This window comes from Trachurus trachurus (assembly GCF_905171665.1).
Source record: "Trachurus trachurus genome assembly, chromosome: 6".
Lineage (NCBI taxonomy): Eukaryota > Metazoa > Chordata > Actinopteri > Carangiformes > Carangidae > Trachurus > Trachurus trachurus.
This window is the reverse complement of record NC_139897.1, coordinates 20158086-20174941: the sequence shown is the minus strand read 5'-3', so window position 1 is coordinate 20174941 and position 16856 is coordinate 20158086. Positions and strand designations below refer to the sequence as shown.

At 42.0% G+C, this 16856-nt stretch overlaps 1 protein-coding gene across 1 annotated transcript; it reads left to right on the top strand.

Annotated features, from left to right (window-relative positions):
• Positions 1–225: 225 nt before the first annotated feature.
• On the top strand, positions 226–16856 carry ush1c (Usher syndrome 1C; the record flags this gene model as incomplete). Its single annotated transcript, XM_083973546.1, has 26 exons — positions 226–261; positions 2130–2197; positions 3354–3497; positions 3618–3756; positions 4153–4261; positions 4384–4408; positions 4494–4551; positions 4662–4850; positions 4940–4999; positions 5403–5459; positions 6377–6519; positions 7807–7872; positions 7959–8104; positions 8703–8752; positions 9046–9210; positions 9369–9485; positions 9972–10685; positions 11772–11825; positions 11999–12127; positions 13075–13140; positions 14748–14789; positions 15392–15445; positions 15539–15638; positions 16276–16385; positions 16614–16669; positions 16763–16856. The coding sequence occupies 26 exons, from the start codon at positions 226–228 to the stop codon at positions 16854–16856; spliced, it is 2991 nt and encodes a 996-aa protein (XP_083829672.1).

Sequence of the window (16856 nt, the reverse complement as noted above, 5' to 3'; positions counted from 1 at the left end):
AGTCCATACTATGCCATAGAAGATCGCCGTAATGATCATATATATTACAAAAACACGTCATTCCGAATCAATTCATGTTTTACTTTGAAAACTCAAACCGGAAACTCTTATTTAACTGCGACTACCTTGACACGCGACTGACCCCCAGTCCTCAGGTCCAGTCCTGCCAAACTTCGCCGACACAATTGGAAATATCTTCGATTGGTTTCGCTCTGTCTCTCAACAATGGAGCGGAAAGTTGCCCGGGAATTTAGGCACAAGGTAAAATTATTAACATTTTCCTCTTCAGGTACTGATTAAATAGATCTTTTTTAGAGCTGGTTGTGTTGTCTTGTCTACCTGGTTGTCACTTACTTGGCTCAGGTGTCTCTCGCAGCGGGATGTTGCGCAGACACTGGGCCTTACGAAAAAGAAAAAGCAGCCAAGTTAATAGACAATTAGTTTTAAGAGGATGCCACGATGATGAAAGTTATAAATAATATTTATATCAGTCATTATGGAAGTAGCAAATTGTATGGTGGGAGCCTCAACATTAATTTCTAGTGTAGGCCTATCTATTTGTGTCACTTGCTATAAAATCAGTTGGAATAATATATACAGAGCTAGTAGAGTTGCTTATAAATAAATTGTCTTTCATTCAACTGAAACAATTACTTTTCTTTTACTGAACTGTTGAAACTGTTCTGGTAAATGGCAATCGTAGTTGTTCAGTAGTAGTTCAGACTCAAAAGTAAGTAGGCTATGGTGTTTTCTTAACAGGTGAAATCTATAACATCCTGCTTCTATCTGTCAAATGTTAAATATTACATAGATTCATGATATTTGGTTCCAGGAATCATGGTCAAGTTACACTGTACTTTGTTTTCTGGATGGGGTTGGATCATTACAGCAATAAGTAAAGTCCTATTAAGATAACTATGAGTGAAAGATAACAGAGGATGGGAACATGATATGTTCAGGGCGTTTTCAGGCACAGTGCATGTAGGGATCACCAGACAGCCATCTGTGCTGCAGGCAGGCATGTTGGCTCTTCATAAAGGGCATGGTAGTATTAGATAATGTAGAGAGGTGAGCAGCTGAGCGGAAGAGATGAGACAATTTATGGGTTTAATTAGAGGCTGATGGGAGTACAAGGCACAATCAGGCTTTGTTTCTGCTTGGGGACATTGTCATAGTTACTGGGTCTCTGTTTAGTTGTTTGGTTGAGTGTGTGTGTGTGTGTCAGTTTAACAGTCGTCACAAGAGAAAATGCCAGAGATATCAATTTTAAAGGTTGATTTTGTTCTCTGTAAATTTAAGTATGAACCACAATCTGTGTGTGTTACACTAGAGGATCTTATTGTGTGAAAACAGTCCAAATCTCAAGAACAGACAGCGCTTTTCTAAATCAGTAGCCTATGTGACAAGGCAGTGATCTCTTATCTTATTCGATTATGGTGCCAAAGTCTGCACGTATTTCAGGTGTGGCTGCCTGTGTTTCACTGCCCCAAGTGAGAGAAATTTATGACACTCGTAAACACCATGTCATGAAGAACCTCGCAACAACCTCACAGCATAAAGTGTGTGTGTGTGTGTGTGCAAGAGAGAGACTGTTGGGTGTGAATATTCACCTCTGTTTGTGTCTGAGATGTAAGACGACACTGCTGACCTACCCACTGCAGCCTCTCCTCAGCTGTTCTGCCATTATTCCCTCCCAGTGGTTTGATAGTTAGGACGGGCAGCCCATTACACCTGCTGTACTCCAAGGAGCCTCATCATCCTACAGCCTGTTTGTTTTTTATCTTAACCTTTCACTCTAATTGGATAAAAAAAATAGTAGCCTCTCAGGTCTTTTGTGAAATTTGAAGCATAATTTAGAACCGATTTAGTCAGTAAGACGGAGATGTGTTACATCAGTAATTGGCCTAAACGTTTCCTCAAAACCATCCTGCTGCAGCTGAGCTGCCATCAGGTTTGTATGGCTCCTACACACACACACGCACATACACACACCAACATGCACAGGTGATTTGCCCCCTGTAGCGTTGACAGGGCCACAAGAGAGGTACAGTGTGTGACAGTGGGCTGACATTTCTTCTGAATCGGCACTCAATAGAAGGATGACACCATATGTTTGTCCTTTCTTACAGGTGGAGTTGCTGATTGAAAATGAAGCAGAGAAGGATTACCTGTACGATGTCCTCCGCATGTATCACCAGTGAGTACAATCAAACAATGTCACTCCCAGCTCAATGTGTCAGTGGGCAATTTTGTAATTTGTTTTACATCTATACATTCACTCACTGTATCCCTGTATGAATAAGCTGTTGAGTGAAATATTGGCTTCTTTGAAACAATAATACACAGTTGCCCATAAAGTTGGAATAAAACATTTTTTTTTACCTCTTCTCATGAAATGATTGTGACAATGTGATTCGTTCTTGATAGATAAAGTGTATATCTTTTCAAACCTTTATGATCAATCTCTTCCAAACATATCACTGTGAAAATTAAACCACAATTAACCTTTATAATATGTATAAAAAGAGGACTGTGTCTGAAAAAGAACTTTATGGGCAACAGTGTATAATGTTTCAGCCAATATAATTATAAAAAACTTTTAAATCTAAGATCTAATTTGTTTTGCATATGTTTGGTCCTCTGTTATCTTCAGACAAAATGATGCCAAAATGCCCTGTCTAACTTTTTCATGGCTAATCATCAATAGCTCTTCATCCTGTTTTGGTCACCTATGATTCACATACCCCTGTGTGTGTTCTCCATCATGGTTTCTGATAACAGCCTGGTCTCAGAGGAGCAGGGGGCTACTGGTCTAGGTTTCAATTAATCTTCGTACCGAGGCAGAGCCCTATGGCTCCATTGGTTAAGCCTCTGATCAGTTTCCACTGTGCTCCGACAAGCCTGGCCAGTTATCCACAAAAGCTCTTTTTATGTTCATCCTCCAAACAGAGGAATGGCACTTATTAATAATTCAACAAGAGAGCCAGGAGGACACATTTTGTAGTTGCCTTTTCTTTGCTTCTTAAACTGCTGTTTTAGTTGCCTTTTGTCATTAATTGGATTATAAAGATGTGAGAGGTGAATGCTATAAATTAAAATCAGCAATGGAAGATTAGAGGAGAATTTGGAAGATCTTTTGGCTGATAAGATCCTTTGCTGGCCATTTATGATCACATTTACTTACTTACTGACATAACTGTGTGAATATAATTAATCTTATTTAGAAATGTGTGTTTTAAAGGCATTAACTACCTGAAACCTGTACTTCTTGTTAATTATTTTGTATCCATCCTGAGGTAGAAATTGTTTCACATTTATGGAAATCTATAGTAATCCTCCTCTCATTCTCTCAGGTCTATGGATTTGCCAGTGTTGGTCGGGGACCTGAAGCTGGTAATCAACGAACCAAAGCGCTTACCACTGTTTGACGCTATTCGACCTCTCATCCCCCTCAAACACCAGGTGGAGTACGACCTGCTCACACCCAAGAGGTCACGGTGAGTAGCCTACACCATGGCAGCCTTTGTCGTCATATAAACATCATCCTCCTCTTTCTTTTTTTTTTTGAGGTGGCTCATTCATTATATCTCTGTTGTATACCTCTTCTCGTGGTGCAGGAAGCTCAAAGAAGTGCGCTTGGATCGCACTCATCGTGATGGACTGGGTCTGAGTGTGAGAGGAGGGCTGGAGTTTGGCTCTGGGCTCTACATATCACAGATTGTCAAAGACGGTCAGGCCAGTAACGTTGGCCTTCAGGTATGTCCCTGTGAGCTAATTATACCTCACTAGATGCTCTTCTGTAAAAACAAAAACAACATTTTAGCGAAAGCCTTATTGTAGTATGGGCATCATATTGGTGAAATTATTTAAATAATCTGTGGCTGCTGTCTCAGTGCCAGTGTCAGTCATAACACTAGAATCCACTAGGTGGGGTAAAGCACCATGTTTGTTAACCTCCTACAGAGCATGGCCGTCTGTCTGTGAGGCTCCAGATTCACCCAGGTGGATCTGTAACAAAACAAATTGCTCCTGTCAAGAAACACAGGAGCAGTTTACTTTTTGGATTGACAGAGAGGTACATCACTAGAGAGGCATTAACTTCATCTGTGTGATTGTGTCATTCCTAATGTCCCATCCTGTGTTGATTTATAGGTAGGTGATGAGATTGTGCGCATCAACGGATACTCCATCTCCTCATGTATCCATGAGGAAGTCATCAGTCTCATCAAGACAAAGAAGATTGTGTCACTCAAAGTCAGGCGTATGTCAAGCACAAATTCGTTTTCTAACAGTTTTCCAGCAGTACTATGAGCACTGATGTGCATTCAAGCATCAATAGCATCTGTTATTTTCATTTAATTCCTTCTTTTCCTATCTTTCCAGATGTGGGGATGATCCCAGTGAAAAGGTAAGGCAACTAATATTTTAGATAGCATTAATTTGCTTGTTTATTGTTAAATGTCATTCTGGATTTTCACTTTTAATCCTTGCAGCTCGTCAGATGAGCCCCTGAAGTGGCAGTTTGTTGACCAGTTTGTGTCTGAGTCGGGGGTAAGAGACAGATCTATATATTTTTTCCCTGGGATTTGTTAGAAGGATCACAGCAGCAGACCGCTCATGGGCTTTTCTTTCCTTTTCTTCTTCCTTTCCTCACCTCCTAGGAGAAAAAGACCAGCATTGCAGGCTTGGCATCGATCGGCGGGAAGGAGATCAAGGAAAAGAAGGTTTTCCTCAGCCTTGTGGGAACAAAGGGTATGGGCATCAGCATATCCAGTGGTCCCACCCAGAAACCTGGCATCTACATCAGTAATGTCAAGCCAGGCTCCCTGTCTGCAGAAGTGGGACTTGAGGTGATTTACTCAAAAACACAACAATGAAACACTGACTGACATTTTCTTGCCTGCTGTGAACTGTTTCTATGTCTCATATCAACATGTAGATGGGAGATCAGATTGTGGAGGTGAACGGCGTGGATTTCACCAGTGTGGACCACAAAGAGGTGAATTTTGCATCATGTTAAAATCTTAGATTTTGTACATTTTGTCCTTTTATCCAAAGCACCATAGCAACATGAAGGCATCTGTCATTACTAAAATCATCAGTGGAAATTGAACCCCTCATCACTGGCAGGGTTTGGTCTGTGCTTTACTCACTGAGCTGAAGAGCCACAGCCAAATAATGTTTCACCAGCCAAAATGGTTCGAGATGGGAAAAAAACAAAACAGGATTTGGCTATTTACCAAAAATGGCTGAGAAAACAGAGATATTGATATTTACTGGTATTTGCCAGTGATGATTTCACACCCTGATGAATACACATAAAGTGTTAACATATTCCATTTACCCTTTATAATCTCGAAAAATGAATCTCATCATTGAAATCTTTTGCAATCCATTCACAGGCTGTGAGGGTCCTGAAGAGCAGCAGGAGTCTGACTATTACTGTTCTCACAGGAGCTGTAAGTACCGCTCTCAACTACATCATATCTGTTAATAATTATTCATAATTTATAGACTAATGAACACAATCAACTTTTGCACTTCACCTCATCTAAGTCTTGTGTTTCTTTCCTGTTATCACTTGTGAGTTCTGCTGAGGACACTCCAGAGACAGAATATAATAAGCATAAGGGTTAGATTAGATACAGAGTTACATCTGTACTTGACACCCGCAAACCTTTAAATGTAATAATCTTTTGTATCCTGACAAAATGGTGATGACATTATTAATATGAAATGTTTTTTTGTTTTTTTTTTAATTTTGAATGAGATCATAGGGAAATGTATCTCTCCTGCCTTTTTATCTTCACACTTCTACACTGCACAGATAAATATGTCGCTTTGTTTTGGAGACATGACATTACCTCGTCTGTACTTCAGCCCGTCTGTCTGTAGGAGCAGCATTTATCATTAGTCATGTCACTTGGCAGGTTATTTACCTCAGGACTCGGTGATAATGCCTGCCTATCTGAGACAAGCTGTCCCATCTTGTTTACCTATTTCCCTGGCGACTGTCTGATTGATTTGTTTGTGTGTGTGTATGTCTTCATTTTCACAGATCCACTACATGCACTATTATTACTAAAATTGAAGGCAAATGAGCCAGTATTTTAGATTAAAGCAAAGTGAATCTGAAGAAATATTTATCAGACAACTTGTGTCTCTCATGCCTCATAATAATTATAAATCAGTGTTGCTCAAATGCTATAGATCGGTGATTTGCAAACTGTAAGCATTTTATGTGACAAACACAGACTTCTTTGGAGAGACCGGTTTGTCCCTGTTGGCCTACAGAGCCCAAAAAAAAAGTTTGAGGACCCCAGCTGTACATGATGTCTGTGCCTGATTATCTCTCTGATTGTTGTCACTCTCTCAGGGCAGCGAGCTGTTCATGACAGACGAGGAGCGTCTGGCAGTGGAGGCCCGCAGGGAGCTGGATAGGCAGGAGCTGATGCACCAGAAAAAGGTGGCACTGGAGACCAACAAAATCATTAAGGAGCAGCAGGAGAAGGAGAGGCAGTGAGTAAAGAGTCGGAAACTTGAACTTTGAAATCTCCTTGTGGGAGTTAGAGTGTATAGTGTGTATGTGTGTATGCCCCACACCAAAAGGGCAATCAGAAAAATCTTGATTGTGACTGGCTGGTGAATGTGGCCACATAACACACAAGTTGAAATTACATTGTTTTGATGATGTTCATCCCTTTTTGAAGGCGTTGCGTTGCCATTACTATTACAGATGATGCTGATGAGAGACTGTAGTGGATATACCAGGTTCTGAAACACATAAAGTAAATAATCTACGTAGTCCTCAAGTTACATAGATTCACCTATGGCTGTCCAGTTCATCCTGTAACTGAGAACTGAGTAAATGGAAAAAAAAAAAAAACAGGAAGTGTAAAAGCCTCTCTAAAATGTCTTGACTGACTAGAAGCAACTATTTGTTCTGAGAAATTGTCGTACATTTGAATACAGCTCCACATAAATGGTGCACAGTGTGTTCTTAGTAGCTTTTTTATTCAAGCCATAGCTGGGGGCTGAGTTTTTTATATTATTCAGAGAGCAGTGCTGTTTTTGCAAAGCTGTTGGACCGAGTTGAATTTCAATATGAATTTGAATTTGAAATGTACAAAAAGTAAATCAACAACTCCTCCAAGAAGCTTGGGGAACGCCAAGATGCAGTGAATATAAAACTGAAAGTAATCACCCAATAGCAAAGGCGTTAACCAAGGTTGCAAAATGTTTTCTTGAAATCCTTCTATGCATTTTACGTTTGGCCTCCTTTGTACCCTCTCTCTAACATCATCTCTCATGCAATGCCAAATCTGGCATTTAAAAAGCCCAATAAATGAATTCAGATACTCAAATTGCATTCAGGGCATTGCATGGCCTTCTTGCTTTTGAACACAAACATCAATCAATGACAGAGCATAACATCTACATAAATCAGGAACAAGCAGAGTAAACATGACCTGCAGTGATTTTCCATCTAACCCGAGGACCTTCACGTAATTCCCCTATAGCTGCATCACCATACAGATGCGTGTTCACTTTACTAAATCATTTGCACATCTGTCTCAGGCCTTAATAAATTTAGAGGACACACTAGATTTTCTCAGTGCTTTGATGCCAGCAGTTTCCAGGGGTGAATAATGGGACTGCAAATCATGTTTTGGAGCGTTGACACACTCACACAGCTGCCATAAACAGGATTAGAGTAATATATTCTGTATTTTTATCACTGCATTGTAGCATGTTCTCTAGACAGAGTTTCATGTTGCAACCTACAATTTATGATGTGTTTAACAGGAGAAAGATGGAGATTTCTCAGAAAACTGCAGAGGAAGATGAGCGCTATAAACAGGAGATGGAGAAGTATGCAATTAATTGTGAATTACGCGCAAGTTCAGTATTATTTTAAGATACTATATCTTACTCACATGTGTTGTCATCCTGTGTAGGATTGACGCTGCGGAGAAAAGGCACAACAGAGAATGGGAGGAGGACTGGGGCGCCAAAGACAGACCCAAGAGCCCGAAGAGCCCCAAAACTCCAAAGAGCAAATCACCCGCTCCGTCTACCCCGACTCCAAAGGCCAAGAGTTCTCGTAAGAACAGCTGAGTGAATGTTCTCCTTAAAAATGCATGACTCTTCTGTTTGCTTCTGAGTGCATTTATTGACTTTTCTTCTAAAACCACAGAGTTTTAGAAGTAAATCCCTTTTTATCTCACCTCGTTCCCTCCTTTCCTCTGCATGCTCTCTCTCTGTCTGTCTCTGCTGCGTGCCGTGCTGCTTGTCGTGGCCTTCACAGTGGAAGACAAGGAGGAAGAGGAGGACGGACAAGTAAGTCCGGAGCCTCAGCTGTGCATCGTCACAGCTGTTGTATGGGAGGATGTTTGTGCAAACCAACACACAAACAAACACACACACACAGACAAGTGCTAGATTTCCTTTGACAACCAAAATGCAACCATTGGAGATACCGTTATCCTTAAGTGATCTAGTATTTATTGATTGCTAGATGCTGCCAAAATTGTGGCTTTGAACATTTGGTTTTCAAGAAGAATTTTCACTTATTTTCTCTTTGAGTGCTGTGTCTTTAATCTCTTGCTTTTTCACATGGACAACGTGCATGGAGTTTGAGAAATTCTGGTTTGTAATTTAATATATTGGTGAGAATGACACATGTTCATTTTCATCCTTAGCATTTGGCTGGTTTTATCGATATGAAGGAAAACTGCCGTCAATCCGCAAGGTACTGTTCAGTGTGGTGTTAGAGTGGACACAAAGGAAAGTCTGGGATAACTCTTTTCTTGTTTTGACTGTTTTGTCAACATGACAAGGTGGTGGTTATGGATTTAAGACCAGAGCTTGTATTTTCTCTCCCTTTTTTATTTATTTTTTTATAAAACCTGAAGTTGTTTGCTGTGGTTTTTAACAGTTTGGTGTCACCAGTTATTCGTGCATGTTGTGGCAGCAGTGTGTGGTTTGAAGTGGCAGATTTGTCTGTTCCCTGCTTTTTATATTGACTAACTGATGACACCTCAGAAAGGAGAAAAGAAGAAGAAAAAGAAGAAGGTGTCAAACACAGACACGCTGCAGGAGCAGAGAAAAAGCAAGAAGGAGATGGAGTTTGAGCTGAAACTCGCCAAGGAGAAAGAAGAGATGTACGAACGAGAGAAGCAGCTGAAGATCAATAGACTGGTTCAGGAGGTATGAAAAGACGGGCTTAACTGTAGTGAACTCTAGAGTGTACTTGAAAGTGTCTGACGCTGAACTGCCGTCTGTCTTGGTCGTGTACGTGAGTGTGTGAGGGAGTGAAGCAATGTGGCCTGATGCTGTCTTGACCAGTGACCACACCTCTGTACCAGGTTTCAGAGACGGAGAGAGAAGACCTAGAGGAGTCTGAGACAGTGCAACACTGGGTGGAGCGTCTTTGTCAGACTCGGTTGGAGCAGATCTCCTGTGTGGAGAATGAATCGCCAGAGGTACAGAGTGAGACCTCACCTGTCACAACCTCTTTTTCTCTGATGTTCCACATTACATGCAGGTCTAAAACGATAGATAGATAGATAGATAGATAGATAGATAGATAGATAGATAGATAGATAGATAGATAGATAGATAGATAGATAGATAGATATATTACAGACTCGGGTCCATTATAAAAGTAAATACAAAGACACAGACAATACAACAACTTGGTTTAAAAGTGCATACAGGCAATTATTCTAGTGTTTCCACAAGTATGAAAAATCTTTTGTATCATTATGTTCAGGCACAGCTAGGGCCGTAATGATCCCTTTCTTTGACTGTCTAAGTCGACACATAAATCTATACAATTTCTTAGAACGGCATGAAAAGTGGGCACATTACTGGCTACAAACTTGATTTTTTGTAACACTGTACTTGCGTGGAGTAAAATGTTGAAAATAAGTTTGCTGCTCTTCATTTTTCGTGTCACTAAATTTAAGCTGTCCCCGCCACGCTCTCCTGCCACTGAGCCGAGGGTGAAGCGTTTCCCCGGCGGCCTCCACCTGGCCACCACTGATCTGGACGACATCAACCTGGACCAAGTGGATCAGAGCCTGAGGGGTCCTCTGAAGAGACTCGCCCCCACCCAGCCCAGCACCAGCCACCCTCCGCCTCCCTTGCCTCTCCCTCCGCCCTCTCCCAAACTGAACCCCACCATTCCCAACTACCCCCCTCCCGTCTCTCGAGCGTCGCCACAGCGTCGTCCTCCGTCCCCGCCCGGCGCCAGGAAAAAACCTCCTCCCTCTGCCTCGTCTACTCTGACCACCAGGGGGCGCCGGCCTCACCACCCGCAGCCTCACCACCCGCAGCCTCACCCCGCCCCGGCTCATCTCGCCACCCCGCCTTCCTCTCACTACCCTCCGTCTCAGTCATCGCGGCCTCCGTCCTCCCCTCAACCTGCTCCGAGGCCTCCTCCCCCGCCGCCGCCCCCTCCCCCTCCGCCACCTCCGCCTCCCCCTCCTCCCCCACCCCCACAACACTCTGACAACCGGATGGGCACCCTCAGCGGGTACCGACAGCATCCTTACCACCACCTCCAGCATCCTCCCAGTCCCCCGGATCGGAGGAGTGAGTGGGAGTCGGGAGGCTATCTCCCCCGAGGAGGAATTTACTCAGCAAACACCAGTGAGATGTCCTACCCCTCTAGTCCAAAGGTTAGAGAGTCTCATCAGAGAGAGGTGTGATGTGTCAGACTGGCTTTTCCTTGCTGTGTTATTGCTTTAGTTCAGGGGTTCCCAAACCTTTCAGCCCCCAAAATAACAGTGCCATAGACTGGCGACCCCCACTATCCCTGGAGGTGACATGGGCACAGAGCACACGCACTAATAGGCGTATCCGAACACGGGCATAACGACAACATGCTTACAAAAGCAGAATACCTCAGTCCAAGTTATATCCATGTAACTTATGGGTGTGAACATTGTGGCTGTCATGTTCAAATTTAATTTTGAATCATGACTTTAGAAGAAGAATATCTCAGTCAAAGTAATATCCATAAACCGTAGCACTGAGTAAACATGTAAACATTGTTGCTGTGCAAACTTACATTTTGGGAATTACTATGTTTCAGTGTTAATCTCTCCTAATGAGATGGTTTATTTTGGAGATGGCCACTCGGAGATCATCTTCCATGCTTAGAAGCATCTAAATATGAAGAGGAAAATGTATTTGCATGGTTTTATTTTATATTTTAACTACTACTTTTATCTTTTTTACATTTACAGCTAGGTATTTCTAATAATTTTCAAATGTTATTTGACCCCACTCTCGGTGCCTCGCAACCCCCAGTGGGGTCCCGACCCCCACTTTGGGAACCCCTGCTTTAGTTTATGAGTGTCCAGTGTGCGTTTTTTAAAATTTATTTTCAATCTATGAAGACAAGTTGCATCAGCAGTTTCAAGGAGATATGTGGATAGCTCTCAGAATGAATGCAGTTTCAATGCAGCATGATTTGACACAGGTCAATTTGCATGGTCTTTTTTTATGTATGGTTATATTTCATGCTGTAATAACTTCACTGACCTGGGCAATCAGTCAGTGATTTTCATTTTTCTCCTCACTGAGGGTTATTCATTCAGAGATGTAGTTAGTTGGTATTGACGTTTGTGTGTGTGGCCGTGTGGTTTGGCAGACTGAGTGGGATGCTGCATGCTGAGTAGTACTGTAGCACAGATATTCCTGCAGTGTGCTGCGTGGACCTGGATGCTGAAAAAACTCTCTTTTATTTCACTGTGGTTCAGGTAATGAGAAATACATCCCATGCCAGTCATATATCCACTTCAAGCACGCCGTTGGTGAGTCTCTGTAAAAGTACTGACAGGTTTTTTGCAAACACCCTGTGAACATAAGCTATATACATTTCTACAATCCTACCAGAACAAGATGCGTTTGTTGTAAAATGACTTTTAGAATAAGCACATGCTGTTGTTCTCAGTTGTTGTTTGGTACCATGGTCTTTCCCCAATAGCAACTAGCTCCTAGTCCTCCCAACCAGAGGCGTCAGACGGCCCCTGTCATGTCTAAGCCTGTTATGCTGCCTCAGTCGCAGACCCACCGGCCAGATCCGCACAGACCTGCGCTCCGATCTGATGGTCTGGTATGAAATAATACACAACACAGCAGTAATTTACTTCCTGCATGAAACTTCACTTTCACATAATAGGGTCATAAAGCATTCAGACATCTGACGCAGTATTCCATCATCTGGCTGCTGTATTCATCTCTGCCTCGTTTCCCAGTCTTCCCGGTGAGTCTTCCAGACTCACCAGCTGTTTCACAGAAACCCACTCTGTGGTTATTAGATCCCACAGGGGAGCCATTCTCCTTCCTGTCAAAAAGCTGTAATGAAACTCGGCAGAGTGTTTATTTATCAAACTTTTTTTTTTTTTATTTGACTGGAACAACCCCCTGTTCCACAAACCCTCTGCCTCGTATTAACAGACTGACACATTCACACCACACACTTCTACCATCAGCCACTGGAGGTGAAATGATTTGCTGAAGGGCACCTTGACTGTAGTCGAGGAGGTGGGGGATTCTTTGAGATGTTTTACCCTGAGTAAGCATCCTGGTAAACTGGCCCACTCTAAAATGCTGCCTCAGCAACTGAACAATTGATCTTTTGAGGTAGTTTTGTAAATTATATTAAAAATAAATATTGAATTTGATTTGAATTCAAATTAAGAGAAAATTGCTTGTTAATGTACTGCGGTATGATTTGTGTCACCTTTTATCTGGCATTTCCCCAGGAGCTGTGTTTGTGTAGTATTTACATAACATCATGTGATATGATTATTAATTTATTATTATAGTGTGTAGCACTCACTCTTCAGTGGTTTAAATGTTTACCTTGCTGTAGTAATGTAGAAGTGTGAGTGTGACTTGAATGTGTTGGACTGAACTGAACTATTTACAGCTAGAGAGGGCAGTAATCCAACCTGCTCTAAAGTTACTCTTCAAAAGGGTTTAGTAACTAGCATAGAAGCAAAAGATAGAAGTGAGTTCTGTATTTTCATATGTTCAACGCTTGATCTTGTGTTTCAGCCTCCAGAAATGTTGAAACGGATGGTGCCTTTCAACTCGTCTTTTAAATCAAACAACAAACGACAAGTAATCCCCACAACCACCTCGCTCCATTATATTATTCCTGAGTGCTTTGGTCCTATTCTTCTTTCTGTACTTTTTGCATCCACGCTCATTCACCACATTTCCTCACGGTTGACTGGGGATGGCTCCTCCTTTTATTATTTTTTTCATCATGTCCTCTCTACGTTGGCTGCGTTAATGCCTTTAGGTCCAGTTGTGTAGATTATGCATGACTGCACTTTCATTGATTAGAAGCATGCTGTGGTATAGTACTCTGAACATACAGTGTGTGGGAATGCACATCACTGTGTTTCGGCCTTTCTGTGATGATTAGTTTTCATCTGTACTGGCAACTGCTGCTTTTCTACATGAGGCATCGGCGTACAAAGGCTCATTTATGTATCTTCACTTTGCATGAAGACAGAGAAGAGTAGTCTCATTTATCTTCTATTCGAAACACCACATCACTTAAATTATTGGTCTGATTTCAGCTGTTGTCTCCAGCCACAACAAATAAAATCCCACATTACAAGTGGGTTCATTTTTTATGTCCAATGTCGAGCCTCTGTGGAACAACAGGAAATGAAGACTAAAGATTAATGAGTGTTTGTTGGGCAGTGAGGAAAATAGCTCTGTGAGTCATTACAGCTGGATGAATGTGACGTCCTTTCTCTGAGATCTTATTTCTCGTCCCTCCCCCCCCACATGAAATTAAAGTAGAAGTAAGCGATCCGGTCGTTTTGGCTAATGCTGCGTTCCAGGCAGGCTTTTGAAACAGTAAATTACAGCTTCAAGTCACGACTTACGACTTTGTAGCGTTCCAGGCAACCCGCAACTCGCGTTTCTCCGACCTGTTGCCTGTGAAACTGCACTATAACGGCCACTCGTAACTTCCGACCCGTGAACTTGCACCAGATCGAACTGGTACGACTTCACAGGTCGGAAAAACACGAGTTACGGGCTGCCCTGAACGCACCATAACTTCTTGTCAGCCGACGGAGTTAGCAGCCCCCGCCCTCGTCATGGATCTATTGGTCCTCGTCCCTACGTCACCACATTCACGTGCATCCCTTGGCTGCACACACAGCCCTTCATGCCGTTCTCTCTCCTCATTGGATAAAAATTGTAGGATACAAGAAAAGTTTTCTCCTCGGCTCAGAGCAGAGCAGAGGGACTGAGAGACCCGTGTTTCGGTCCAAACACTCTATGTAAGTGATTGCTGTCGGAAGATATAACTATTTAAGACTTATATTAACACAAAAATATTGCTTACTTCTGCTTTGAATAGCGGTCATCTTAGGAATGATTAGGGATGATTTTTCGTGAGCGTGTTCCTCTGAATTAGCCTTGTCATTATTGAATCAAGGTAGTGGCTTTAAAAACCACTGTGCTTTTTTGAATTAATGACTCTGAGTGTCTCCATGGTTTCCATTAATTCTGTCAGGTTATTAAAACTAATACAGAACTGGTTGTCAAAGGAAATTGGTCAAAGCACAACATGCAGTGACTTTTTGCACACCTCTTGCTCACAGACAGCTCCTAACAGTTCATTTGCTTCTTTGTGTCCTGTTTGTAAGGCCCTATTGACGTATTGATCAGTTTTAATTAACTGCATGTTGGTTCTCTTTCAGGGATTTCAGAAATACGAGGAAGAATTTGATCCCTACTCCATGGTATGTCTGGTCTTGTTAGCACCGCAGCAGACACTGCAGACAGTGGTAGACAGCTAATAAGTCTTAGCTCCTTACTTGTTACTGACACATTCTCATGGCAGCCTACCATTATTAACAACAGTAGAAGATGCATAACTCAAAATCATCTTATGTAGTATGTCAAATGTCAGCAATTGCTGTAAATTTCTTGTGTTGTTTTTCTTATACACAATATAACTGCATCAACAGCCTTGGTAAGCTTAACTTGGGAAATTAGATTGACTTGTTAGTGTGATTAAAAAACCAAACAAACTGACTTCTAGTGCCTAGCCTTTCACGCAGATAGAACGGAGAAGGCAAGATGAGATGACTGACAGATGGTCAGTTTGTTCTCAAAGGAAATGTACCGTATATATCTTTTCTTCATGTAAACTCCCAGTAGCACTACTCCTGTGTTTATACAGTCTGTCATACATTGTTAATAGTCTCTGCATGGTGGATTGTAAGTATCTCGTTTTATCACTGCTCTCACCAGTTCGACTATTCAAAGAGGGGGGAACCCATTCTTTATGTTGGCACCTCTGTTTGTTCTTTCCTTAATCTTTTTTCCCCTTTGTGGTTAGTTCTCCTCAGAACAGATCGCAGGGCGAGATGTGAGACTGCTGAGGATCAAAAAGGTAATAACTGATGAGATGATGAGAGGAATCTCAATTGTCATTTTTTCAGGTAAGGTGACTGATGGTGCTGATGTTTCGGTTGTTGTTCTTCAGGCTGGGCAGCTCGACCTCGCACTGGAGGGGGGTGCGGACTCTCCGTTGGGAAAGCTGGTGGTATCTTCTGTGTATGAAGGTGGTGCTGCAGATCGGCACGGTCAGTTTGGTTCTGAACATTCACACTTTAGCTTCATGTCAATTTTAAAACTATTCAGGTTTGTTTTATCATTTGTTTAACTATATTCTGACAGAGAGAGAATCCATCCTCCTTCAAAAATGAATATGATTATTAGTAAGTTTGAGTGAATATTAGAGACATCTCCAGGACACAAGTCAACAATACTACATCCCAAAATATAAACGATAATTACACTAATAAATCAGTGATTCATTGTTCCACTTCAACCTTATCTCAGGCAACATCCTTTTACTTTAATGTTGAAAACAAAAGACCCACGGCGTGTTTGCTGCTTTAAACATAGTAAATCATTATCATATGTACAGAATTTGCTTTTATTACACCATCATTAGTGTCTCCTGGGTGACATGTAGGGAGTGACGTAAGATGCTTGATTACACACGATATCAGGATGCAAACGTGTGATACTGCTTAATGACTTTTCTGTGTGTACACACAGTGTAGACATATTGCCCCATTACGGCTCTGCAACACCGGAGGGGACTACTATTGTACTTGAGTCGGTTGAGAGATCCAGGCATCTGCAGCTGGCACGAATTGTGTGTGTGTGTGTGTGTGTCTGGCAGTGAAATGTCTCTGATGTCTCTGTTTGCAGGTGGCATCGTGCCAGGGGATGAACTTATGGCTGTGAATGGGAAGATCCTGATTGATGCCACATTGACTGAGGGACAAAACTTTCTGGCTCGAGCCTGGAGCAGTGGAGGGGTATGACTCAGAGATCCCAGTTACAATGAAATGTCATGCTGCTTTTTGTTGAAGAGATGTTATTTACCTTAGCTACCACAGCAGGGTGTTGTATTGATTAACTTTAAACCCACATCAGCTCACTTTGATTGTTTGTGCCTGTGGGTGTCGTCGTCATGCTCCAACTTGCAGAGTCTGGCAGCTTGACTTGATAGTTTTGATTTGATTTGCTGTTGTTTTTCCCTTCAGGACTGGATCGATGTTGTGTTTGCTGTTTCTCCTCCGAAAGACTATGAAGATGAAGTGTAAGAATTTCTCTTTGAGTCTAAATATGTATAATCATTATCATCTTTGCCATTTGTTTAAATACAATCATGTGTGTGTGCATGTGTATGCAGCCCTAAGTCAGCATCAGTCAGTCCCACTGTGAACAGAAAGGTGTTTGAAGGCAGTGCAACACTGTACAGACACGGCTACCTTCTTGACCTCTAG